This window comes from Dromiciops gliroides, chromosome 4 (assembly GCF_019393635.1).
Source record: "Dromiciops gliroides isolate mDroGli1 chromosome 4, mDroGli1.pri, whole genome shotgun sequence".
Classification (NCBI taxonomy): domain Eukaryota; kingdom Metazoa; phylum Chordata; class Mammalia; order Microbiotheria; family Microbiotheriidae; genus Dromiciops; species Dromiciops gliroides.
Genome location: NC_057864.1, coordinates 32,073,597 through 32,098,874, shown reverse-complemented (window position 1 = coordinate 32,098,874; position 25,278 = coordinate 32,073,597). Strand labels below are relative to the sequence as shown.

The window sequence follows — 25,278 nt, the reverse complement described above, 5'->3', positions numbered from 1 at the left end:
TCTCCTCTCCTCTTCTCTTGCTTTCTTACTGACCTTATAGACAAGCAGTGGGCAGCATTGCCGAGTTCTATCATGCCCAGACTGCTGTTTTTTAAAAAAGCACCAACTTGGGGCAGCTAGGTGGCCCAATGGATAGAGCACCAGCCCTGGAGTCAGGAGGACCTGAGTTCAAATCCAGCCTCAGACACTTGACGCTTCCTAGCTGTGTGACTCTGGGCAAGTCACTTAACCCCAATTGCCTCACCCCCCCCCCAAAAAAAAAAAAAGGCACCAACCTTCCGGGCTGGTTGGGTAGAGAATGAGATATTTGTAAAGCACTGAGCAGACCTTCAAGCTCTCTCTAAATGCTAGTGATTAGCTGTAATTTCTCCACACCCTCCATCACTGACTTAGGACTTGGGGCCCAGGACAACCTCTGGGCTCCTCTGGCTTGGCAAAGTGGCTCACTGGGTGATCCCATGCTTTTCTCATCCCTGCATGAAGGCAACTCTCTGGTCTGCTCTGCCTGGTGCACTGTGCTTTCATGACCAGATGCCCTGCCCCTGAACTACTGTGGCCTCTGCAGATCGAGGGGGGCTCTGGAGCTCAGAGGCTGTGGGCAGCCACCCTCACTTCAGGAGGAAGATGCTAGAGTAAAAATCTTCCCCGAGTCACCTTTGCCAAGGTGCCTTGGGCTACCTTAGACGGGTGCCTAGATTGTCTTCTCTGGGCAGGGCTGGCTGTGGGCAGGCCTGGCCCTGTTCTTCGCTGGGTTTTTAATGTAGCTTTTACAATGATCTGCCATTGCATCTTGATCTCTTTAAAAAGAAAAAAGCTTCATCCTTGTCAGCGTGTGTGGCATTAGTTCCAGATTTCAGAGACTTCTCAGTTTTAGGAAAATTAGGTGTTAGTTGTGTAAGCCTTGAGCCGTGGGCAGGGGGAAGTACCTACAGAGGAAGGAAAGGGAATTCAGGCTCTTGTGATCTGCAGTCAGTCCCTCTGTCAGTAGGTGTGGGTGCTTTGCCAGGCAATCACTCTGCTGAGCTGCTCTCAAGGAGCGCACGGTCTAAAGGGCGACTGCCATGTGAAAACCCCTGGACAGACAAGATACCTGTAGGTTAGATGGAAGGTTACCTCACAGGGGAGGGCCGCCCTGCTCCTCCCCCATATCCTTCCCACATTCTGTCCTATCCACGTCTTCTTACTTGTCCTTGAATACCATACTCTGTCTCCTAATCTCCCACCTCCTTGCCTTTGCACTGGCTGTCTCCTCTGCCTAGAATGGTCTTCCTCTTCAGGTCCCCCTGCCCAGCTTCCCTCACCCAATTGAGATTTCCTTCCATTTACATTGTATTTGTTTTATATGTATCTAGATATGGGTGTATGGTGTTGTTCAGGGAGGATTGGCACCTCTGGTGGGAGGCTTGCCGGGCCCCTTTCAGGGCTGCTCATCCATCTGGTGTCCCCGTCACCCAGCTCTCACCTGTGGCTCCAAGGTGCTGTAGCATGTATGGCAGCCACGCCCTGGTAAACCATCTCAGCAGACGGGCTAAGCCAGGCTGAGGGTGACCAACAGGCCTCAAACCCATTGGTGAGTTGGGGGGTGTCTGCCCCAAGCATGTGAAGACTTCCCCCAGTGGAATGTGCGGAGGAGAACAGCTTGTTCCAACAGCCACGAACGAAGGCGGCTGAAGCAGGCACTCTGGGACCTTCTGAACTTGGGCAGACGTTGAAGCCACCAAGCTCACCCGCTGCATTCTAAGCCATCACCAGTCGTCTTGACTTTCGTTTTCCCCTGGACTTCAGTGACTCAGGAGAGAGAGTGAGGTTGACAACTTTGTTCAACTCTGCCTCACTTAAATCCAATTCATGAACGTGATGTCATCAGTCCTCTTTGAAAACAAAGGACAAACTATGTCTAGCCGTGGGCATCTTTGTTTCCCTGATTAGAATGTGAGCTTTCGGAGGGAGGGACAATGGGGCTTTGTTGGTGTCGCTTTTGTTTTGTTTTGATTTTTACCTTTCTTAATGTCTGTTGACATGCAGGAAGCATTTAGTCAGGGTAGAAAAGAATTCATAGTCAGCCATGGCAAGACCAGGATCTGCAAGACTGACCTCGTTCTTTTTTTGACAAGTTCCTAAATGGGTAGATCAGAGAGGGCAGGAGCTGTCATTTGCCGAGAGTTTAGAAAGCATTTGGCATAGTCTCATATTCTTCTTGTGAACAAGTTGAGGAGAGTTATTCTAGACCTATGGTATCAAACTCACTAGAAATGTCTTCCTGCTGGCCAGGTGGTCTTAAAAGACCACAAATTAGCATTTTCTATGTTGTACTGTATTTGTATTTATTTCTCAGTTACCTCTGTTTGCCACCTCTGTTCTATCCTCTTATTTTTGTGTGAATTCAGATCCCCTTCAATGACCGCACCCCGAGTAGTCATTAATGATTTAATGTCAGCTTCAAAGGAGGTCTTCAGGGAAGTATCCTCAGGGTCTATGCTTCTGTTGGTGGTGTTTCCCATTTTTTTTCCCTACCTTAACTAAAGGCAGAGCTGCTGGGCCCTTTCAGTTTGCTGAGAAGAGTAGGAGAGCCAGCTCGACGGATGACAGAATCGGGTTTCAGGAGACACTTGACAGATGAGAGCATTGTTTGAAATTGGGTTGAAATGGAATCATCAGAAAGTGTAGATTCTGCCGTTTGGCTTCAGAAGATCCACTGAATAGAGCCAAGGTGGGGGAGGTGTGGCTCGACAGTGTTTTGTCTGAAACATTTCTCAGGGTTTCAGTGGGTTGCAAAGTCAGTGTGAATCATTTGGGAGGAGATGGCAGAAAAAAGCTAGACGTCAGGCTGCATTGGGTGGGGGAAGGAGGGAGGGAGGCAGCCAGGCAAGCAGCACTCTGTGATCCTCCCTGCAGGATCTGCTGTGGCGGAGGGCTGCCCTCCACTCCTGCTCTCAGGATCATTGGGCTTTCCCTGTGCGTGAGGAGGCAACAAGAGGGGTGCAGAGGAGTGTCTTCTCAGCTATATATTATCCCGTATAGGGCCATACCCAGGGCTATGAGCAGAGGTCACGTCCATCCGGCCTCATGGAAGGAGCAGGAACCAGAAGGAGGCCACCCTGCCCAGTAAAGGGGTGCCCTTCTGCCTGGGGGATGGCCAGTAGAAATGTAGAGGCACGGAGGCGGGAGATGGAGGATGGCAGCCGAGGTGTGCAGCGCCAAGGACAGTTTGGCTGGAACCAAGAGTGAGCCGACGACAGACCAAGGCCAGATGTAGCCAGGTGATACCCGGCTTTAGAGCTAAACCAATCCCGGAGGTAATAGGGAGCAGCTGGAGTGCCTCGAGTAGAGGAGTGATGGACCTACCTGGGCTCGTGTCCAGAAGCAGTTTCCAGCCATGATGGTTGTTCCATAGGAGAGGGGCTGCCTCGGACAGGTTGGGATGCCCCTTGGTCGGGCTGGGCCCCCCTCGGCTGGGCGTCCAGGCACCTGGGGCAGAAAGGATGCTTTTCGGGTCGGATTCCAACTCTGCAATCCTGTGCTTCTATGGATGGCAGCCACGGGCTGAGTGGGATGGAAATTCAGGCCAGGTGATTTGGTAGACAGGTGGCATCTCTGCTGCCCCCTGGTGACTGCCTGGGGCAGGGCAGGGAGGGGCTTCTTGGAGGGACCACGGAGTCCTGCTCCCTGGGCAGTGGAGGCAGGGGCGGCTGAGGCCTCCCTCCCAACCTGAGGGGAAAGCAGCAGGGGCCTGAAAGGCAGGAGCTTGGTGGGAAGGAGAATTACAGCCCCCCTTTCAAATGAATTCATGCAATTTGAGACGTTTGAACAAGGGAAGTGAATCTGGAATTCATTCCGGGAAAAACTCTCCAAGTGCCTTGTGTGTGTGTGTCAGTTGGGGATAGACACCAAGGTGAATCCAGGCCTACCCTCAGGGAGCCAACATTCTATGTACGGGGAGAAATACCCCGATACAAATAAGAGACCACCCGGTAATTTGGTGAAGAGAGCACTAAGGCGAATCAGGATGGGCCTCATGTAGGAAGTGGTGTCTGAGCTGGGCTTTGAAGGAAAAATAGGGATTATGGGAGGTCAAGGTGAGCAGGTAGAGGACCTGTGCTGTGGCACGTGGGAGAGTGGAGACCACGTGCCAGCTAGCCAGCGGGGCTACAGAGCAGAGGGTGTGACTGGGCTCAACATTCATTGGAGTCTGGAAGGATGTATTAGGGCTATGTCGTGAAGGATTTTTAAATGCTAAACTGGACATTTGTTTTTATTTTTGAAATTAAAATTTTTAAACATATCAAATTAAAATTTCACCTTATTTTCAGATCCATGTTCTCTCCCTCCTGTCCTGTGCCCCTTGCCCTTCAACAAGAAAGCAAGAGAAATGAAAACTTGTGTATGTAGTCAGGCCATGCCTCTGTCTGCCCCGAGTCTCGCCTCATGATCTGGGGATGGGCATTGTGCTTCATCATGAGTCTTCTGGACCCATGCTCAGTCATTGGGCTGATTGGAGTTTCTTGCAGAGTTTTTTGTCTTTACCATGGTGCTGGTGTTTGTTCCCCCAGTTTTATCCACATTCCTGCATCAGTTCATGCAAGTCTTCCCAGGTAGCTCTCCAAGCATCCCCTTCCTTTCTTACAGCATAACATCCATAGACTTGTTCAGTCATTCCCCAGTTGATAGGCACCTCCTCAGTTGCCAGTTATTTGCCACTGTGGCATAGACCTCGCAGCCATACTTCTGGGTCAGTTTCATAGCTTTTGGGGCGTAGTTGTGGATTGCTGTGCGGCATGGTCAGGCCTGTTTACATCTCTGGTCCTGTTTCTCCACAGCTCTTCTAGTGTTGTTTTCTTTTTTTTGTCTGCTTAACCATTCTGAAGGGTGTGAGGTGGCACCGCAGAGCTCTCTTAATTCGCATTTCTCTAATAGTGATTTGGATAAGTTTTTCACATGTTATTCATCACTGGAATTTCTTCCTTTGAAAGCAACTTGTTCATATCCTTTGATCATTTATCAATTGGGGTAAATAGCTCTTTGAGAATTTATTTTTTAACTTAGAGGCATGAGGGAACCACAAGTGTCTTTAATAGCTCTGTTTAGAAATCTGATCCCATTCTATCCTCACAGCAACCCTGGGGAAGTAGGTACTATTACTATTCCCATCATACAGTTGAGGAAACTGAAGCATAGAGAAGTTGTGACTTGGTCTGGGTCTCATGGGTATTAAGTGTCTGATGTATGAAGCAGTATGAAGTAGGATCTGAACTCAGGTCTTCCTGACTTCCAGTTCAGTGCTCTTTCCATCTTACCACTTACCGCCTCTGTTCTTGAGCAGGGAAATGACATGATGGTGCTTTAGTTATACCAGTGTGGCAGGTGTGTAGAGGATGGATTAGAGAGGGAATGGGTGAGAGACTAGAACAGGTAGAGAAGGTTATTGCAGCAGCAGTGGCAGCAATAGCAACAACAGTAACAGCTGAAACAGCAGCAAGAACAGAAACAACAGTGGATTATTGCACTGGTCCAGGGGAGGGGTGATGATGACCTGAATTAAAGTGGTGTGAGGAAAGAGAAAGAGACCTGTGGTTGGTCATCGTATCAATCAGAATTCCTAATTCTTTCAAAACTGTTTTCCTTCATAATGTTATTATTGTATACTTTGTTTTGGTTCTGCTCACTTCACTGGGGCAGGCAGAATTTTATCTGTGGCATTTATTACAAAGTCTCCCCCCCACTCCCCACCCCCAATATTCTTTTTTTCTTTTTTAAAGTGAGGCAATTGGGGTTAAGTGACTTGCCCAGGGTCACACAGCTAGTAAGTGTTAAGTGTCTGAGGCCAGATTTGAACTCAGGTCCTCCTGACTCCAGGGCCGGTGCTCTATCCACTGCACCACCTAGCTGCACCCCCCCCATATTCTTTTGATTCTACATTCTCAGTGCCTAGCATGTTGCAAGTGTTTAATAAAGGCTGAATGAAAGCACGCCTTAATTTTATTTGTGTAAAAGCTTTAACGTTTTATGTAATGGATCAAGACTGTCTCAAGTGTCTTTTATGATTGCTTCTGTGATTTTCTCTCTCTAGCTTGGGTAACGTAATCATACTTGCCACATAGAAGTTGTTTGGTAGTTTCCTTTCTGTATTCTTGCAGATAGTTCACATATAATAGGAGTTACTGTAAAATATTTGATAGAATTCACTTTTAAATGTGTCTCTACCATATCTTTTTTTCCTTTATGACTTGTCCATTCCACCCTCTCCACCCCGCTCCTTGCTGGCCAAGATTGAGTGCTTTGGATTCTCCATTTTCTATTTTGTTAATCTGGGCATTTTGTAATTTTGAGAATATTCATTCATTTCACTAAAGCTTTCAGTTCTATTGCCGTGTCATTGGATGTCATTTCCCTTCATTTTCTCCAGGATCAAATGCAAACAGGACTGGCCGTCCTCTGTGCTTGGAATAGTTTCCTTCCTCATTTCCATCTCTTAGAATCCTCAGCTTCCTTCAAGGGGCTTCAGGCCCTTCTTTCCATCTTCCTGATCATCTCCTCACTATGAAGCTTACATCCTTGCCATCACTCTCACCTTGGTTTCTTGGTACTCTGACGCTGATGCCTTCTCTTGTCTAAAACCAGGTCTCCATGCAGTTTCCTGCTCATCTCAGCGCTGTGCTGCTGCCTGTATAAATCCCTCTGTCTCTTTCCAACTTCTGTTTGTCTGTCTGTCCATCTGCCCATCCATCCATTTATTTATTTCTATACAGGGAACCTGCCTGAGCACCCCAGGTGCTTGTGCCCACATCAGAGAGATTGCTCTGTACTACATCCTTTGCATATAGTTTCATTTCTTTTTCCATGTACCTGTTGTATTTGTTTAATGCAATATAACTTCTTCAGGGCAGGTGCTGCTTTCTTTTTCTCTTTGTATCTCCGGGTCTCAGCCCCAGTGTCTGGCCCCTAGTGGGGCTTAATGGATTCTTTCCACCCTCCCACTTGGAGAGCGTGGCCTCCATCTCCATCATCTCCATCTCCATCTCCATCTCCATCTCCATCTCCATCTCCATCTCCATCTCCATCTCCATCTCCAGTGTTGCTGACTGCTGCTGTTCATTCACTGTACCTGCTTTTCCCTGTCCCCTCCTAGGTCTGGCTCTAGGCACAGTAATCCATTCCACATGAGTATTACTTGAAAGGATGTGTGCTAGTCCATTAGCTTTTATTTCCCCATACCACCCTGCCTGTCATTCCTCTGCTCCAAACTCCCCTTTGTCCCCTCTCCCTTCCCATTGGAGGGTCAGCTTCTAGGAAGCAGGGATTCATTTTGCATGAATAGTCAGTCAGTAAACAAACATTGATTAAGTATTTACTATGTGCCAGGCATTATACAGACTTCTGGCTGTCCAAAGAAAGGCAAAGATAGGATCTCAGGCCACGAGGAGCCTGCATTTTTTTGGGGGGAGAGAATGGGCAAATAACTATGTCTGTATCAGGTTAATGTAAAGTAATTGGAAGGGGAGGCCCTGACAGCTGTCTGAGAGGGCCTGAGGGGAGCCAGAGGTAGGGATGAGAGGAGGGGAGAGCACAAAGGGGAAGGGGCACAGCCAGGAGGAGCAGCAGAGGCCACTAGCTGTGAGTCATGTGGGGAAGTCAAATATCAGGAGATCTGAAAGCCCAACAGAGGATTTTCTGTTTAGTCCTGAAAGTGGTAGGGAACCATCAGATTGTATTGAGGAGTTGGGGGTGGGGGGCTCACATAGTCAGATCTGCTTTTCAGGAAGGTCTCTCAGCTATCTGACCGGAGGGTGGCATGCAGTGGGGAACCCTTGAGGCAGGGAGACCAACCAGAAGGCCATGGCAAGCAACTGGGCCACACAATGTGGAAACTGGTTCTCCTTGACAGTGTATATTTGCTACCAGGATTTTTTGTTTGTTTTTTTTCTTGGTGAGAGGAGGGAGAGAAAAAAAATATTTGTTAACCAAAAAATAATCTTTTTAGAAAGTAGTCCAGGCATGACCACCAGGGTGGAGCAGTCTCAGAGGAGAGATGTTGCCGAGGTGATATTGACAGGCCTTGGGCACCAGCTTGGATCTGACCAGAGAGAGGGAGGAGGCCAGGATGACACCGAGATCTCGTCCTGGGTCAATGGGAAGATTGTGGTGCCATTGACAGTAATAGGTGTTAAGAAGGGGGACGTGGGGCAGCTAGGTGGCGCAGTGGATAGAGCACCGGCCCTGGAGTCAGGAGTACCTGAGTTCAAATCCGGCCTCAGACACTTTATTAGTGTGCCTATTTACCCACATCCTCTTCAGCATTGATCATTTTCTTTTTCTGTCATCTTAGTTAATTTGAGTTAGAACCTCAATTGTGTTAATTTTCATTTCTCCAGTTACTAGTGAGTTAGAGCATTTTCTTCATGTGACTACTGATAGCTTTGATTTTTTTCTCTAAGAACTGCCTTTTCAGTCCCGTTGGTCAGTTAGGGAATGGCTCTTACTCTTAGAAATATGGCTCCATTTCCTATATTTTATTTCCTTTTTTTTTTTTTTGTGGGGCAATGGGGGTTAAGTGAGTTGCCCAGGGTCACACAGCTAGTAAGTGTTAAGTGTCTGAGGCCGGATTTGAACTCAGGTACTCCTGACTCCAGGGCCGGTGCTCTATCCACTGCGCCACCTAGCTGCCCCATGTCCCCCTTCTTAACACCTATTACTGTCAATGGCACCACAATCTTCCCATTGACCCAGGCCGAGATCTCGGTGTCATCCTGGCCTCCTCCCTCTCTCTGGTCAGATCCAAGCTGGTGCCCAAGGCCTGTCAACTCAGGTCCTCCTGAATCTAGGGCTGGTGCTTTATCCACTGCACCACCTAGCTGCCCCAAGTTGTTTGTGAGCTTTTTAAAGAAACTTTGAGACAGATATTTCACTGTCATCGAATGGTACTCAGTGAGTCAGTGAGTCATAAGCAACCTTATCTGCTCCTTATGTTGGGCTGCTGACTGGGCAGACCTAAGTGAGCTGGTCTTGGGGCCTGGGTAGCCCCGTTTGGGCAGCTCTTCAACTTCCCCCATTTCCCCGACCTCTCAGCACTTAAAGATGGGGGTCTCTGGCAACCACTTCTTGCTCCATTTAACTTACTGGGATGTGGGGGAAAGGACATGTTTAGCTGTATCCTGTTTTCTAGGCATGCACAGTTGGCTTTCTTCACATCTCTGTAGTATCTCCCTTGGGGATCTCATTAGCTCCCTTGGATTCAATGATCATTTCCATGCTGATAATTCTTAGATCTGTTTATCCAGCCCTAACCTCTCTCTTGACCTCCAATTTCACATTTCTGACTTCCTACCGGGCAGAGCAGCTTAAACTCAACATGTCCAAAACGGAATTCCTTACCTTTCCCCCTTCCTAATTCCCCTATTACTGTTGAGGACACTGCCGTCTTCCCAATCCCACAGGTGTTTACAGGCAGGTGTCATACTCGAGTCCTCATTCTCTCCCATAACTGTTGCCAAGTTCTGCCTCTCGTCCCTTATAAAGATCCCTTGTGGACGCCCGTCCTCTCCTGATGCCACTCTCACCCTCGCACTGGTCTTTATCCCCTCATCCCTAGATTATTGCAACATTCTGCCTGGGGGGGAAGGGGTCCTGCCTGTGTGAGTCACTCTCCACTCCAGTCTATCCTTTGCCTGGCTGCTAGAGTGATCTTCCCTGACCATTCCTACTTTCTCCACCTTCCATCCTTCATACTCATTAACCTCAGGTGGCTTACTCTTACTTCTATCATGAAAAAAAGAAAATGGCTTTTAAAGTTCTTCAGAGCCTTGTTCCTTTCCAACCTTTCTAGTCTGTATACCTTGCCCCCTGCCCCCCTGCGGTGACACTGGCCTCCTGGCTGTTTCTTGTACAAGACACTCCTTGGCATGTTGTCTGCTCCCTGGGGTCTATGAGCTCTTTGGGGCCAGAATTGTTTTTTCCTTAGCTCAGTGCCTGGCACATAGTAGGTGCCTAATAAATGTTGTTGACTTGACCGTAATTCTCTGCTTCTGTGATTTTCATTCCCCTCACCATTCCTGGTCACCCTCCTCAAGATTTCTCCATGCCCTTCCTAAACTGGCACCAGGAAGTAATCCTGGCACTCTGGATGGGGTGTGAGCAGGGCAGGGAAGGGCAGGCATCTCACCTCCAGAGTCTCTTAATGAAGCCCAGGATCACCCCCAAAAGCCGCCTGGCTTTTCCCCTTTTCACTTTTATGTATTTAAAAATCACTTTTTATTTTTACATCAAAGGCATTTCTGAATATTAAATCATTCCCCTCTGTCCCACACCCAGAGTGCATCCTCCCTTGTGCCCAAGCCACTAGTCGCATAACTTGGGGTGGGTGATGTACTCCGCATTCGGGACTCTCCCCTAGCCCCGACGTGCCCATGGAGGATGGAAGGACTTTTCATTCTCTTTTCTCTGTTTTTAATTTCCCGAGGTCTGTTTGCTTTTAGGGAGCTCTCTGTACGTGCCCAAGAGCCAGCCTGGCACCCTTTGGACATGTCCTCTCCCTTGTAAGAGCAGTTCCCATGAGGATAATCCATCCTCCATTTGAGAAAGTCTCTCCTGCAGGTGGAAAAGGTGGAAAGATGGGCACGGGGCTGTGTTCTTTGCTGGGGGATTGAATGGTAGCAAGAGCCACCCCTCTGCCCTGAGTGCCTATTCCTGGCATGTTTGGCCTCTGCTGGGAACCCTGCAGCCTGTGCCACCCTTGTCCCAGCTTTCCAGAGTCCCTGGGAGCCTCCTCTCTGTCCCAGCTGGGTGTCTGCCCTGGGGCTCAGCCTGGCATCTGCCCTCCAGGGCCTGAGTGTTTAGCCTTGAGGTAGCCCTACCGGCCAGGGGCCCACGGTTTATGTAGCTCTTTTTCATGCTGAAGCAGCCCTTTGCTTTTATCCCAAGCTGGTCATGTCGGTGAAGTCATCATTTTGGCATTTCCTTTATTTGTTTACATATTTGGGTCATCCACTTAATCCTGCCAGGACCAGCCATGAACTCTGCCCCTCACTCCCAAGTGATCCTCCTTAGAGCAGCCTTTGTTTCTCTCCTGAGCAGCCTCTGTGGAATGACCCAGTGGGCCGTGTCCTCTTCCCCCATTGCCCTGTTCTTGTTCCTGTGCCCGATAGGTCTCCAGAGTGTCTGCATAGTAGCATCTGTGTGTGGGATTTCAGATTCCTCTATCTCGCCTTCCAGCCCCCTGGAGTGATGCAGGCCCTTGGACGTAGCAGTGCCAGCCCTGCCTCCTAGCCGCTGTGAGACCTCTTGGGGCCTCAGGGTTGGACACGATGGCTGGGGCGTCCCTTCCTACTCTTGGTCTCGGCTCCCCTGCGCCTGGTGGCCGGGGTGCTGGGCACAGTGTGTCCTCTGAGTTGCTGTGAGGAGGACGAGCCTGTGGTCTGTGGTGGGGATGCGCTTGGCCCGGAGTCTGCACTGCTAACATTCTGGTACAGTTCACCTGACTGGTATGTGAGGGACCCGGCCTCTATTAGAGCAGGGACGTCGCTTTCCTCTGCTTCCTGCACGGGACAGGTGGGGAGGGGGCACTGAGGGTGGCTGTGGCTCAGCTCCACCAGAAGGAGAGCACTCCCAGTGGCTACTGCGTGTACCAGGGCAAAACTGTGGCAATCTGCACACCGGCCTTCGGTTCCTGGCTGCTCTGGAGACCTTGAATGTTGGGACCAAGTGGCTGCGGCCAGCGGGTGAATATGCTTTCTTTCCTCAGATCGCATCGCCCACAACCAACTCCAGCTGGACCAGAGATGACGGGGCAGTGGCTTTGCTGATGTCCACAAGTGCCCTGTCCATCCTGTTGGTGCGCCTTGTTGTGGTAGGAAGTCCTCTCCTGCCCCATGGTTCTCCCAGTGATAGGGCTTGCTGTCTGGCCCCATCCCGGGCCGTGTTCTGGGGCTGGGATGTCAGCAGGGTTGCTTTCCTCCACCTCTTCCCAGAAGCATCCATGGCTTCAGAAAGACAAGATGATGGGCTGCCTCCACGGAGTAGGAGTTCCCAGGGCCACAAGTGGCCTGCAATCTGCCTCTCACAGGCTGCTTCATGCCAGGCGTTTCAGTAAGATCTATTACACGTCCACCGGGGACCGCTCGGCCAGGGCTGAAATTGGGATAGTGAAACATGTCGACAGGATAGGATGTCCCATCATCCCCCACAGTCCACGAGCATTTGGGTGGGGGGGCCTGCTCTCAGGGTGTCTGTCATCTGCTGGTTACCTCACCAGATGTAGCCCATCTTCCCACTACCTGTGGGTGTGCGTGGCCCTGCTAAGCAGACCGCAGCTGGAGTTGGTGACCCCACAGTCGGAAGGTATTTGTGTGGTTGAGCAATGTCCGACTCTTGGTGACCCCTTCTGGGGTTTTCCTGGCAAAGATGCTAGAGTGCTTTGCCATTTCTTCACCAACTCATTTTACAGATGAGAAAATGGAGGCACACAAGGCAGAGTGACTTGCCCAGGGTCCCACAGTCAGTGTCAGTGCCACCTAGCTGTCCGCAGTCATGGGGAGGGCCTAGAGCCCATGGCACGTGAAGAGCTGAAGATTGTCGACCCTTGAGGATCAAAGGCTAAAGGGGATGATGGGCGAGCTGCCTCCAGCATTCATAGGACTGTCACGTGTATGTATGTGTGTGTGTGTGGGGGGGGAGTTAGGCTTGTTCTGACCTCCTCCCACAGGGTCAAATCAAAGAGGTGTGTGGAAGTCCCCTAGGCCAACCTGAACGTTCTCAAAGGGGCTGTGGTTGACTTCCCCCTCCTCGCTTACATGAGGCACTTCTGTTTTTGTGTGTCTCCTGTGCTGCAGCAGCAGAGGTACCCACCTGTGCCTGCTGTGGTTCCAGCGTGGAGGGGCCACCCTCTTCCTTGGGCGTCTTCAAACAGAAGCTGGCTGTCCTCTTGTCAGACATTGGAGACGAGAGGAGTCCCATTGAAGGGAAGGGTTGCAGTAAGACTTGTGTGTGTCGGGCCTTGACTGCCAGGCTGAGGAGTCTGTATTTTTGTCCTGTGGGTTTCTGAGCAGAGGAAGGAGAGAGTGAGGCCTGCGTCTTAGGAGTCATCTAGTTGGTTCAGAGCTTGTAGTTAGGCAGTGGCTCTAAGGTCTTTTCAGGGTATATGGAGCTAGAGGCCGAAGGACACAAGGCTCGGCGCTTTGTGTTTGGGTTTTTCTTGTAGGGTTTCCTGCAGGTGCTCCATCCCTCCTCTGACACCTCGCTTGGCCCCATCGGGCCTGGGTCACTGTGGTAGTCGGTGCTACCCAGCTTCTTTTTTTGATCGCCTCTTTGTGCCTGGGGCTGGCGGGAGAGTGGTTCCTTGTCCTCCTCCTGCAGGGGGCTCATCCTGTCCCCTGATGGGGATGGGAGGCTCCCTTGGCAGCCAGGGTTGTCTGGCATCCTGGCTGGCCTGGGGAAGTCAGGAGATGCCCTGTGCAATGCTTTCCCAGGCCTGCCCCACAGCAGCCTCCCCCCCGCAGGAGGAGGTGAGGTCACTCCTGCAGCCCACACACGTTCTGATCCCGTGCTATGGCTGTGCTCTTGGGTCAGCTCTTTTCCCTCTCAGGACCAAATGGGGCATCCCAGGCGCCCATTTTTCATGTGACCAGTCCAGATCTGTGTGTTTGGGGGTGCTTGGCAGCAGGACTGTGAGACCCGGAATCGGGAGAACCAGCATGTGCTCTCTCTGATCTTGGCTGAGGCAGGGGCAGTGTGGCTCAGTGGCCACAGTGTCAGGACCCGGGTTCAGTCCCACTGATGGTACTTCCTCCCTCTGTGTCCTCATTGGTGAAGCCGTTGGGTCTGCTAGGAGAACTTGGTGTGGGCCCTTCTGGGATCCTGTGCCTACTTCAGAGTTAGTGGGATCAGCTCTCCCTGCCCCTGGAGACAACAGACACTTCTTTCCTTGTTTGTGGTTCTCATGAAGCCCGTGGGGCGGCCATGCTTCACTGTGGGCTTTCCCAACCATGGCGGTCACTGCTGTTGCTACTGTCATGGCCTCTTTCTCTGGACCGAGCAAACACCAGCCCTTGGGCCTCCTCTCCTGCCAGGAAGGGCCTTAATGCACCTGAGGACAGAGCTCTCTTCTTCATGCTCAGTTCTTAGCCCAGAGCATCTGTGTCACAGACACACAGAGAGAAGGTGGAGCTGACTCAGAGTGCCCAGGAAAGCTATTTTAAACAGACTGGAGAGGGGGCAGCTAGGTGGCGCAGTGGATAGAGCACTGGCCCTGGATTCAGGAGGACCTGAGTTCAAATCCGGCCTCAGACACTTAACAATTACTAGCTGTGTGACCCTGGGCAAGTCACTTAACCCCAATTGCCTCATGCAAAAAAAAAAAATTAATAAATAAATAAATTTTAAACAGACTGAAGAGAACAGAGAAGCAAATGTTAGTGGACGTGGGCGGTGGCTCATGCTCCTCCTCCTCCACATTTCTCCTGAGTCCTGAGGGGTCAGGCCATGACTGCTGTCCCTGCTGGGCCCCCTGAGATGGAGGGGTCACAGGGGTCACAGAGCCTGTGGGTTTCCATCAGGACAGAAAATGTGCTTATCCAAATGGTAGATGGCACGAAGCCGGAGAGAGTGCTCGCATTACAGACCTTGACCAGCTGGAACAACGGCCCTAACCTAATTAGAGGAAATTGTAATCAGGGCATGCTGGCAGCAGAGCATACCCCGCCCCATGGCCTACAGAGGCCCACACATCTCTCAGCACTGTGTGGGAGAAGCCAGCCCCTGACACTGCTGCCCCAAACTGTGGCATCTCAGGCCAGTAATAGGGGCAGAGTGCCCAGGGCCACAGAGGATATTTGTCCAGAGGAGAGTCAACAGGAAACTGCGGGCCCTGGGGCCCAGCCTTACAGAAAGGAAGTCCAGACATTGAAGGTGGAGCTGACAGGAGCTGACAGAACAGGAGAGCCATCTTCAAGTGTTGGAAGGCTGACAGATGCCCTCGTGGGGCAGCTCAACCTGCAGGCACGAGGCTGGGTTAGCACTGTCCACCATGCTGCAGACTTCTTTGGGAGGCCACAGCTGGCTCCTCACTGCAGACGGCATCAGTGCCTTCTGTGTGAGACTGGACCCCAACATTCCTCCCCTCTTCCCAACTCAGATTCTGAGTTGGGTGCATGAAGGAAGGGGAAGTTGACACACCTTCCCCCTCCCATATCTCTCAGGCGAGGGTCAGTCAGCCTTGGAGACTAGCCCTAGTTCAGCCTGTTCGTGTCTTGTGTGGACACGGCTGTCTATGTGCGGTTCCCCCCCCCCCCCCAAGACTGTGAGCTCCCTGAGGGCAGGGACTCTGTGTTTTCCTGGCTTTGCAGCTCTGTGCTTAGCCCAGTGCCAGGCACATGGTTGGCACTTAATATATACTAGTCACGTGGCGGCTAAGTGGCACAGTGGATAGAGCACAGGCTCTGGAGTCAGGAGGACCTGAGTTCAAATCTGGCTTCAGACACTTGACACTTACTCGCTATGTGACCCTGGGCAAGTCACTTAACCCCAGTTGCCTCACCTAAAACAAAACAGTGTATTTATACTTGTCACCCAACTTCCGTCACAACTGCCATGGACTGCTCAGTAAAGTTTCAGGTCCTTTTCTTGGCATCTGGGACCCTCCAGGGTTTGACTCCAGCTGCTCTTGCCAGCCTTCCTGAGGCTGTGCTCTCTCTAAGTGTTGCTCCCTGCTCCCTCCTGTTTCTGTGTCTCTGCACTCTGCCTGCTGTGCCAGGGCTGGACTTATACTTCTGGGGCTGTTCACATCCACTGGTAATGTCCCCTTTTTCAGAAAGCCTGCTCAGATTGCTTCCCAGCCCCATCCGGAACCTTCCGCTCCCTTGTACTTGTCACATCTCAGTTATTTGTGTCTGAATCATTTCCCCCATTGGGTGGTCAGCTCTCCGAGGGCCAGGCTTTGTTTTCTTCCCCTCCCCCTTAGTGCCTAGCACAGGGCTTTGTAGAGAGTCGAGGCTTGGTCAATTTGTGGAGTTTATTTTGGCTGCCCAGAGTCAGAAAGCCCCTGACCCTCTAGGAGGTAGCTGGGTCTATTCTCTGTGGGGTCATGGAGACCTTTATGTTGACCCCTCTCAGCTCAGCATTTATGAGTACCCACTGTGCCTTGTGGGGCTCAGCCCTGCCCAGGGGAGATGATGGAATGGGGAAGGTGTGGTGTGGACACAAGTGTTGTAAGGGCCAAATTCAATATGAGGAAAATTAATGGGGTGGCTCGCTGTAATATTGGGGTAAAGAAGGAGATTAACAGCCTTTTTCAAAAAATGAAACAGGGTTTATTAACAAGAACAAATGTAAAACACAAGTGAGATTAGAACTAGGGACAAGGGAAAAAGGGATTAGGGGAAGGAAAATAATACGACCTGAAATCACACAACTGGACTCAGCTGTTTCCAAAGAGTAAAATGGCTGCGCCCCGTCTCTCTCCCTCTCACATACCAGAATGGAGAATCTTTTCCCTTCTCCTTCCCAGAAAACCCTGGGCCATCTGCATACAGCCCCAAGCTAATTGGCTAGCAGCCGTGATTGACAGAATTAATAAGCGGCTCCACAGTTGCCAGCCCCCTTAGCTTCTGGAAGCTGGGGGTCACATGACTGCCCTCACTGGGCTTCTAGTCATTATAATTTGGCCAGGCCCATGTAGGTGTCGGCTCGTGGTGATGTCATGAGCTGCAGCACCATGGTGATTGGCTATAGCCAGTGGGTGGAGCACTGTGCTGACAGGGAGGCTTGGAGCAGGCTGGGGCGCACCCCAGAGCTTCTAATTTTAGCCAAAGATGGGGTCATAGAAACCTCAAATCACAATTAATTCTCTACAGTGGGATACTGAAGGGAGTGTGTTCAGGGCCAAGGACAGAGCCAGACAGGGCATGGGGGAATATCTGAGGGAAGGGAAGGATTTGGAAAGTGGTCATGTGGGGGCCTCTGGGATGAAGGTGCAGAATCGTTAGTGCATGAGGTCAGCATGGTTTTATTCCTATCTGATCGATGATCCCTGCCACTCAGTGGTCTGTCCTCAGGAGCCCAGTGCTGAGGCCTTCTCCCTGACTGTTCTGTTGCCATTTCTTGTGAAGAGTGGAAGGGTGATTACGTCCATCTTACAGAAGAGGGTACTGAGACTTGAGGGGTGCCAGGCTTCTGTCCCTGGCTGGCAAGCTCACACTGCCTTGCCTGGAGTGAGAATAGGAGCTCAGGGCCAGACACCAGGGCTCCTGCTGGGCCTTTTCCCCCACTGGCTTGTTCCTGAACATTGCAGAGATGTATGGAGTCATGCCCAAGATGTGCCGGCCGGCCGGCCGGCCTGGACATCATTATTCTGCTTGGGCAGCCAGAATCATCTCGGACGGCTTTTACTTAAAAGGAAAAGCCAGTGAATCTGCACTCTGATTGGAGAGAGCTGGCTGGGCTGGAGGCCCGGAGGCTGATGACTTTTCCGAGGTAAAAAGATTCCAGGAGAGCTGGCTTGGTCCCCAGGGCCATCTGCTCTGCACTGCTGCTTCTGCAGCTCCCCCCTCCTCTCCCTCTGCCACATCCCCCTGCCCTGTTTGCAGAGGTTACTGTACCTTCCTCTCCTCAGGGAGTGGGATGGGGCTGGTGAGACCTAGCCTGGGGATTTGCTGTGGCTTGAGGGAAGGTCTGTGCCTTCACTCAAGGTGCAGTAGCCGGGTAAATTCTTTCAAGCTTTCTCCTTTTCCTCTACTGGCTGCACCTCCTTTCCCTAGTGTGTGCTGTAGTGCACGTGCTGTCCCAGCCCCCTGCCACTCTCCCTGGCCACTCCTGTGTGACCTGCCCTCCTCCAGCCCTCTGCTCCAGCCTCTGCTTGTCACTTCTCCTCTTGGCAACCCGGTTATTCTTTGGTAGAATGAGTCTACTGTTGTTTGCATTGCCTGCCTCTGAAGATGGCTGGAGAGATGTGAGCAGGGACTGCTGTGGTATTTCTCTGTAGCACACTCTTCCTGTGGGAGGAGAGATAGGTGGGGGCTTCTCAGAGGCTTTCACAGCCTGGGCTTGAACCACACCTGGGATGTCTTTGGTAGGGAGTTCCCAGGGTCGTGTAGCCATCAGTAGGTGTCAGAAGTGGGACTTGAACTTTGGGCTTTCTGACTCCAAAGCCGGCTCTGTCCACTAGGCCACGTTGCCTTTTGTCATCTAAGTTGATTTTCTTTGGATCAGAACTCTGCAGCTCTCCTTGTGAGTCAAGTCCCTTGAGCATTGCCCGTCAGCACCCACTCTGTAGCTCCCAGTTCTGAGAGTGGCCTGGAGCACTGGGAGATGAAGGGTCCCACCACAGTATGGTTAGCGGGAGGCTTCTGGCTCCAGCACTAGTTTCCTTCCTGTTGCTCTTCATGCCTCTTGGGAGCCCAGTCAAGCACATGGGCTGGGTCTGTGATTTCATGGAATTGCTGGGAAGGACTTGTCCTCTCCAAGTGGAGAGTGGGCCTGTGCTGCATCCCACAGCTCTGAGAGAGAGGCTGCAAACCCTGATCTCCTGCCTTGAAGACTGCCTCTTGTCCAAGCGCAGCGATCCCTGTTTTTCAAGTGAACCAACTGAGGCCCAGCTCAGTGAAGGGACTTGACTGAAGTCCTATACTATTGTCACAGTTGGGATTTGAAGCCCATCTTTTTAACTGAGTCCTTTCCGTGGCATGACACCTCCTCTGGGCCCTTTGGAAAGCAGCTCATGGGTTGTCCATGGGGCTGCGTGTGGGGCTGCGTCTTTCTTCCCGTTTGACATGGGAATATGAATGTTGACCTGATGAAGGCCTTCCTGGAACCTCTGCAGGAGCCTGGCTTCCTGCTTCCTTTCAGAGCCCCTTCTGTTCAGACTTTGACTGTGACTGCCTTAGGTGAAGGGCAGGCAGTGGCCATGGGCCCTGAAGGCCGGGCTGTGGGGGATAGGAAGGAACCTCTTGGCCAGCTGGATTCAGGCCACAGACAAGATGGAGCCCTTCTCTGTTCCCAGATCCCAGCCCCCATCATTGTACCCCCATCAGCTGGCGCTCTCCTGTTCAGCCTGGGGGCCTATATCAGCTGCTGGGGGTACAAGGCAGGAATGCCAGGCCTTGCCCTCAAGATGTTCATACTCTTTTGTGGGGATTCCTAGGGGACAGCATATGCACAGATAAGTTAACTATGAGGAAGGCAGGAGGAGGGGGCTTGAGCCCCTTGGCAGATAAGGGAGGGCCGGCTCCTTGGAGAAGGGGATTCCGGAGCTGAGCCTTGAAGGAAGATGAGGGATCTGAGAGATGGCAGTGGAGGAGGTCCTTTCAGGCTGGGGGTGGCTTGGTTAACTTTAGGGAGGAGGGGGTGAAGAAGACGGAACCGGGAACAGCCAGCACATCAGTTTGGCATGGAGTACAAAAGCGTGGCAAAGTGTGAAGTGAGATACAAAGAATGCACAGGAGGAACCTTAAGGGGCTCTAGATTTTTGTCTTTGTCTGGGAGTTTATTGAGAAAGTAACTGGGAGCCAGTTACATGGACCACAACTTGTTCAGCCATTCCCCAATTGATGGGCATTCCCTCAGTTTCCCATTCTTTGCCACCACAAAATATTTTTGTACATCCTTAGTTTTACTTAGGACTAATCCCTTCTCCTCCTTGATCTCACCTCCCTCGAATTCCCCCTTCTTCCCTCCCTCTCCTGTTTCTCTATTGAGTGAGATGTATTTCTGTACTGTCCTGTGTGTGTGTGTGTGTGTGTGTGTGTTTTCTTCCTTTCTTTGTCTAGTAGGTGAGAGTGAAGTTCATAGATCATTTCCTTCCACCCCTTTCTCTGTGTTTTGTAAGGATGTCTACTTGAACACCCTGTTTATGTGAGGTCATTTCCCCTCACTTTCCTTTCCCTTTCCCTTTCCCTTTCCCCATGAGTGTATTCCTCTTCTCTTTCTGTTCTTCTCTTAGAATCATCAAGACATAACAGAAGCATTCCAAGGCCTCCTTCTGTGATCTCTGATGGTGATAGGGATCAGAGGGGAGACTTGTATCATCTCACATTTGAATGTAAGCAGTTTGGGGCAGCTAGGTGGCACAGTGGATTCAGGAGGACCTGAGTTCAAATCCAGTCTCAGATACTTAACACTTACTAGCTGTGTGACCCTGGGCAAGTCACTTAACCCCAATTGCCTCATCCAAAAAAAAAAAAAGGAAAAAATGAATGTAAGCAGTTTGTCCTTGTTTTGTCCTTTATCACTGTTCAGTATTATTTATCTTTTTATGTCTTTTTTCACTTCTGGTTTTGAATAGTCCAGAAGAGAGGTGGTGAGGCATTGAACTAGGGTCAAGGCCATGGGAGTGGAGAGAAGAAAACATATCACAGGTGCTGTGGAGTTTGAATGAGTAAGAAATAATTACTGATTGGCTATTGGGTGAGGGAGATGCTGAAGCAGTGGAGTTGAGTGGGGAAGGCAGCAAACATTTGTACAGCTCCTGCTATGTGCCAGGTACTATAAAAGGCACTGAGAGGTAGCCAGGTACTGTTAGTGCTCCCATTTTATAATTGAGGAGACTGAGGCAAAGAGAACTTAAGTGACTTGTACAGGGCCACCCAGCTAGGAGGTATAGGAAGCTGGACTTGAATTCAGGTCTTCCTGACTCCAGGCCCAGAAAATCTCTCCACTGTACCACCTAGCTGCTTCTGTAACAAGCTATGACCCTGGAGTCTAAGGAGTTCAGGATTTGGGCACTAAGGGGTCCACTTCATCAGGTGTTACTTGAATGCCATCCGTTCCTAGCTCTGGTCTTTTTAATCAGGAGTGCCTGGAAATCCTCTATTTCATTTCTCCCATGTAGGACTAGACTTAGTTTTTTGGTTGTAACCCTATATGCTTTACCTTCTGTAATACTCTATCCCCAGTTCTCCAAATACTTCATGATGGTGGCTGCTAGATTACGTGTGATTCTCACCATGGCTCTTCAGTACTTGAATGATTTCTTTCTGATTACTTGCAATGTTTTTCACTTGATCTGAAAGCTCTAGATTGTTGTCTATGTTTCTGGGAGTTTTTATTTTGGGGTTTCTTTCAGGAAGTGACAAGGAGATTCTATTTACATATTATTCTCTGGTTCTAAGAGATCTAGACTATTTTCTTTTAAGAGTTCTTGAAATATAATGTCTAGCTCATGATGAAGCATGCTATCTACTTCTAGATAGAGATCTCAAGTACTCAGAATACACATTGAAGCATATTTTGTTCTCTTTTTTTGGAGGGGGGGCCATTGCTAACGTGGGAATTGTTTTTTCTGTGTGTCCCATACATGTTTTTTTTTGGGGGGGGGGCATGAGGGTTAAGTGACTTGTCCAGGGTCACACGGCTAGTAAAGTGTCAAGTGTCTGAGGCCGGATTTGAACTCAGATCCTCCTAAATCTAGGGCCGGTGCTTAATCCACTGTGCCACCTAGCTGGGCCCCCCCCCCCCAACGTCCCATACATACTTAATGGGACTTGATTTTTGCCTTGTAAATGTGTGGCGAAAGGAGAGAGAAGAGGGAGAGAATTCAGAACTGAAAATAAAATAAATTGAGTTTAAAAACAAAATAATTAAAAAAATAAATATGTCTGGGCTCCTTTTTTTGGTCATGGCTTTCAATTAGCGAGGTAATCTTTAAATTTTTTTCTGTCGTTTTTTCCCCCATATAATTTTTACTTTTTCTTCTATTTTTTTTTCAGTCTTTGATTTTAATATTTCTTGTTGTTTCATAGAGTCATTGGCTTCAATTTAGTCCGTTCTGATTTTCAGGGAGTTTGTTGCTTAGACAATATTCTATTCTTCTTGTGCAAGTTGTTAAGTCCTTAATTCTTTCTTTCATAGCTCTCATTTCTCATCTAATTTTTTCCTATAGCACTCTCATTTCATTTATTTAAAACAAAAACCCCCAAATTTCTCCTCTGAGCAATTCTAGTTGAGCTTATGTCCAAGTTGGTTTTTTTTGGGGGGGGGCTTTGATGGTAGATGTTTTGGAGTCATTCTTTTCTCATGGGTTTGTCTCTGGCATCATGATAGATCTTTTGGGGGGGGTGGTGGTTCTTTTTTTGTTCATTCTTCCAGCCTACATCCTAACTTCAAACTTAATGTTGATACTGGGCTCCCTTCTGGAGGGAAGATCTAGGCTTATCTTGTTGCTACTTTGTAGGGGTTTTGAGTGTTGTTATTCCATGATTTCAGTGATAGCTCAGTCTGGGGACTTGTCACCTTTCTGTGCTCCCAAGTTGGTCTGATCACTTTGCCTCTGGTCAGAGTGCCAGTAGATAGACTTCTGCTGGGCTAATCATCAGTCAATGGGAAGCTCTTCTGGTCCCCTTGGGCCTGGGGGTTTTACTCTGATTATTCTTTTATAGGGGGTTTCAGACTGGTTTAAAAGCTAGAACTGAGAACCTGCTCTGCTCCTGGGAGGCCACTTGCTTCTGAACCTGCTCCTTTCTCAGTGCACAGCCTAGGGTTACCCTGGAGCAGAACCCCACCCCCAGCTACCCTCCTCAACCTGCCTTAGATCTGGGCTCCGCCATTCATTTCCTTTGTCAGTGCCCCGGGATAGGGCTGGGACCTCCCTGCCCTGTGAGCCCAGCCTCTTTCTCAATGCTGGAAGGCCCTCAGAGCTCTCTGTTTCCTTATCCTGACTTGAGCTAGAAAAGTGACTCAGTGAGACTTTTTTTTCTCTTGAATTTCCACGCTGGATTTGTGCCAGTAAATGTGTTTGGAGGCGTTTTGGTGGGAGAGTTGACTGTGCGGCTTCCTGTTCCACCATCTTGGCTCCACCCCTCTGATTTTGTCTTTGTGCAGCCCTCCCCAAGCAGCCGTTTGTCCCTTCTGGGGAGCTTTCCCTGAGGTCAGGCCTCCCTCTGTTCATTGCTCTGCCATCAGTTAACTTGTCCGGCTGCTCTCTGGGCTGGGCTCAGACAGGCTCTGTTGATAGGTCCATGGCCCCAGAGGCAAAAGTAGTGGCTGCCCCAGGATTTGGGCTGGGGCTCAAGTGGAGGCCTGAAGAGACTCCAAGACCCAGACTGGATTTGGGAATCTTGGGAATCAAGTCCCTTGCACCCAACAACAATCCTGGCTTCTTATCCCCATTTTATGGAGGAGGAAACTGAGGAACAAAGAGAGGTTAATTAAGCAGGCGACCTCTACGGCTCCTCTAGTCCAACAGTATTTATTGAGTGCCCACTGTGTGCCCGCCTGTGTGCCCACTGTGTCTAGCGCTGGCAGTCCCGAGCTCCCTCCACCTTGTCACGGGCCCTGCCCTTCTAGTGTCAGCCACAGGCAAGCCTGGACCAGACTTGAGCCAGGCTAACCCAGAGTGCCCCACCAGGCAGGCTGGGGCCCGGCCAAGGATGGCAGGGCCAGGTGCCAGGCCGAGGGCTGGAAGCTGATGATCGATGGTTTGTTCCGGCAGGCTTATCTGTGCTGATTTCCCCATAGTCAGTAGTTCTGCCTGACTTTGCAGAAGGCCTGTGACTTTAAGAGCTCCGCCCCTCCCTGCAGGGCAGGCACACAGTCTGCGAATGGACTGTCTGCTTTGGCAGCTGGCAGCAGCCTGGGGTGGTTCACAAAGACCCAGGCAGATGGAAGGGAGCAGGCTGCGGGAGCCGGCTGGGAGCAGAGGAGCAGGAGGCAGGAGAAGGTGGCGGCGGTGCCGGCGGCATCCTCGACCCTCACAATGAAAGCTGTCCCTGGCTGGTCCCCATGCTCAGGATTGCCAGCAATGCTGGACTGAGAGGTCATCTCTGGAAGCTGAAAGCCCCTTGTGTACAGGGACACCCTGCCTGAGCTTTGGGAAAGCCCCTTCCCCTGGACCTCGGGGCCCAAGGGTGGGGAGGAGGAGGAGGAGGAGGCAGCTTGGGGTACCTTTTGGCCCTGGCCAGCCCTGGACCAGACCCTGGGCTTGTCTCTTTGGAGGGTGGGTGTGGGTGTGGGGGGGCGTGGCTTGGTGGATGGCTCGTGTTCCGAAGAACAATGATGAGGGAGTGGAACCAGATCTCTGGCTGCCTGCTGAGGCTCCAGGAGAGCAGAGCCAGCCTGGCCGGCTCCCTTTCTCTTTTGCTGCTGGGACCTCCGTGAGGACCATCTGCCTCGGGGCTTCTTCAGGGCTGCGTGGTTGGAATTCTCTCCCTCACTCCGGAATTTAGCTCATCCACTTGGGACTGGCCTTGAAGGGACCCAAGGCATTTCCCAACTTGGCCCAAGTCCTAGGCTGGAGGGTGGCTGCTGATGACCGAGGAAAACTCGGAGCCCCAGAAGCCTCAGGAAGCCCCAGACACAATTTCTCTGGCTTTTGGAAGGGGAAGGGCTTCCTTACCCGGGTGGCAGGAGCCACTGAATGAATGAATTGGCCTTCTTGGCTTGGCTCAGGCCAAGTGCCTCCGCAGTGACTGAGATGAGAGCAGACCCACAATAGGGAAACAAAAGGGCTGCTACCAGACTGAATGGAAAGACTGCTTGCTATGGACTTCCTCTGTCCAGAGGATTCCAGGAGGACCGCCCTTTTGACCTGTGCACCGATGTGACCGACCGGGGCTGTACTCTGGCTTTGGGAAGGTGGGCTTCCGTGACAGGGGAACAAGTCTTGTTTCGGAGGTGAGGAGTGGGTGGGAGAGTCTGCTGCTTTGTAGCCCCAGGCAAGGGACTCTGGCCCAGCCTTGTCGGATTGTTTCCATTTGGGCATTTCATTAGTGTGGGGCCCCTCCTCCTGATATTAACCATATCCATGGCATAGGGAGAAATACTCAGAAGAGAGAAGTCTGGCCAGGTCTGCCCGGCTGTGGGAGGGATTTGGCTGTGAGCCGAGTACTGGACAGACAGCAGTGAGGAGTGCCCCTGGGGGCCAGAGGTGGCCCAGATTTGCATGATGGATGACTCCAGTATTCTTCGGAGGAGAGGGCTACAGGTGAGTAGAAGAAAGGCCTTCTGGGAAACTTAGGGGGAATGGGAAAGCACAGGTGGGTGATGAGTCAATATTTCTTTTATTCTGTGGCGGTGACTTGAAATTTGTGGTTTCTTTAGGAGTGTGTGGGGGGGTTCCATGCTGTTGAGTTAAGTAGCCCCAGGACCCAGGTTATTACTCCTGGCTGCTTCTGAAGCTGCTGCTGCCTATGGGCCACTTCTAAGAGGGTTCAGGCCCCCCACCTTCTCCCTGCCTTCAGTCTCATCTGTCTGGCCCTCTGTCCAGCCTTCTCGCCCACCGCTTCCATCTGCCTTTTCCTTCAGAAAAAGGCTTCTCCATGTAGACCTTTGGCAGAGGTCAGATATTTGGGATTTGTTTTACAG

The 25,278-nt window shown here is 50.8% G+C and overlaps 1 protein-coding gene across 13 annotated transcripts in view; it reads left to right on the top strand.

Annotated features, from left to right (window-relative positions):
- MAST2 (microtubule associated serine/threonine kinase 2) overlaps nucleotides 1-25,278 on the top strand; it is a 153,518-nt gene that overhangs the window by 24,467 nt on the left and 103,773 nt on the right. For 3 of the 13 annotated variants that reach the window (XM_043963512.1, XM_043963511.1, XM_043963509.1), the window contains exon 1: nucleotides 23,951-24,898. The exons of the other annotated variants lie outside the window; for them this stretch is intronic. In XM_043963512.1, coding sequence (XP_043819447.1) covers nucleotides 24,864-24,898 — 35 coding nt within the window. In that variant the 5' untranslated portion in view covers nucleotides 23,951-24,863. Of the gene's footprint in view, nucleotides 1-23,950; nucleotides 24,899-25,278 lie in introns of those variants that run through there. 13 annotated transcript variants of the gene reach the window in all.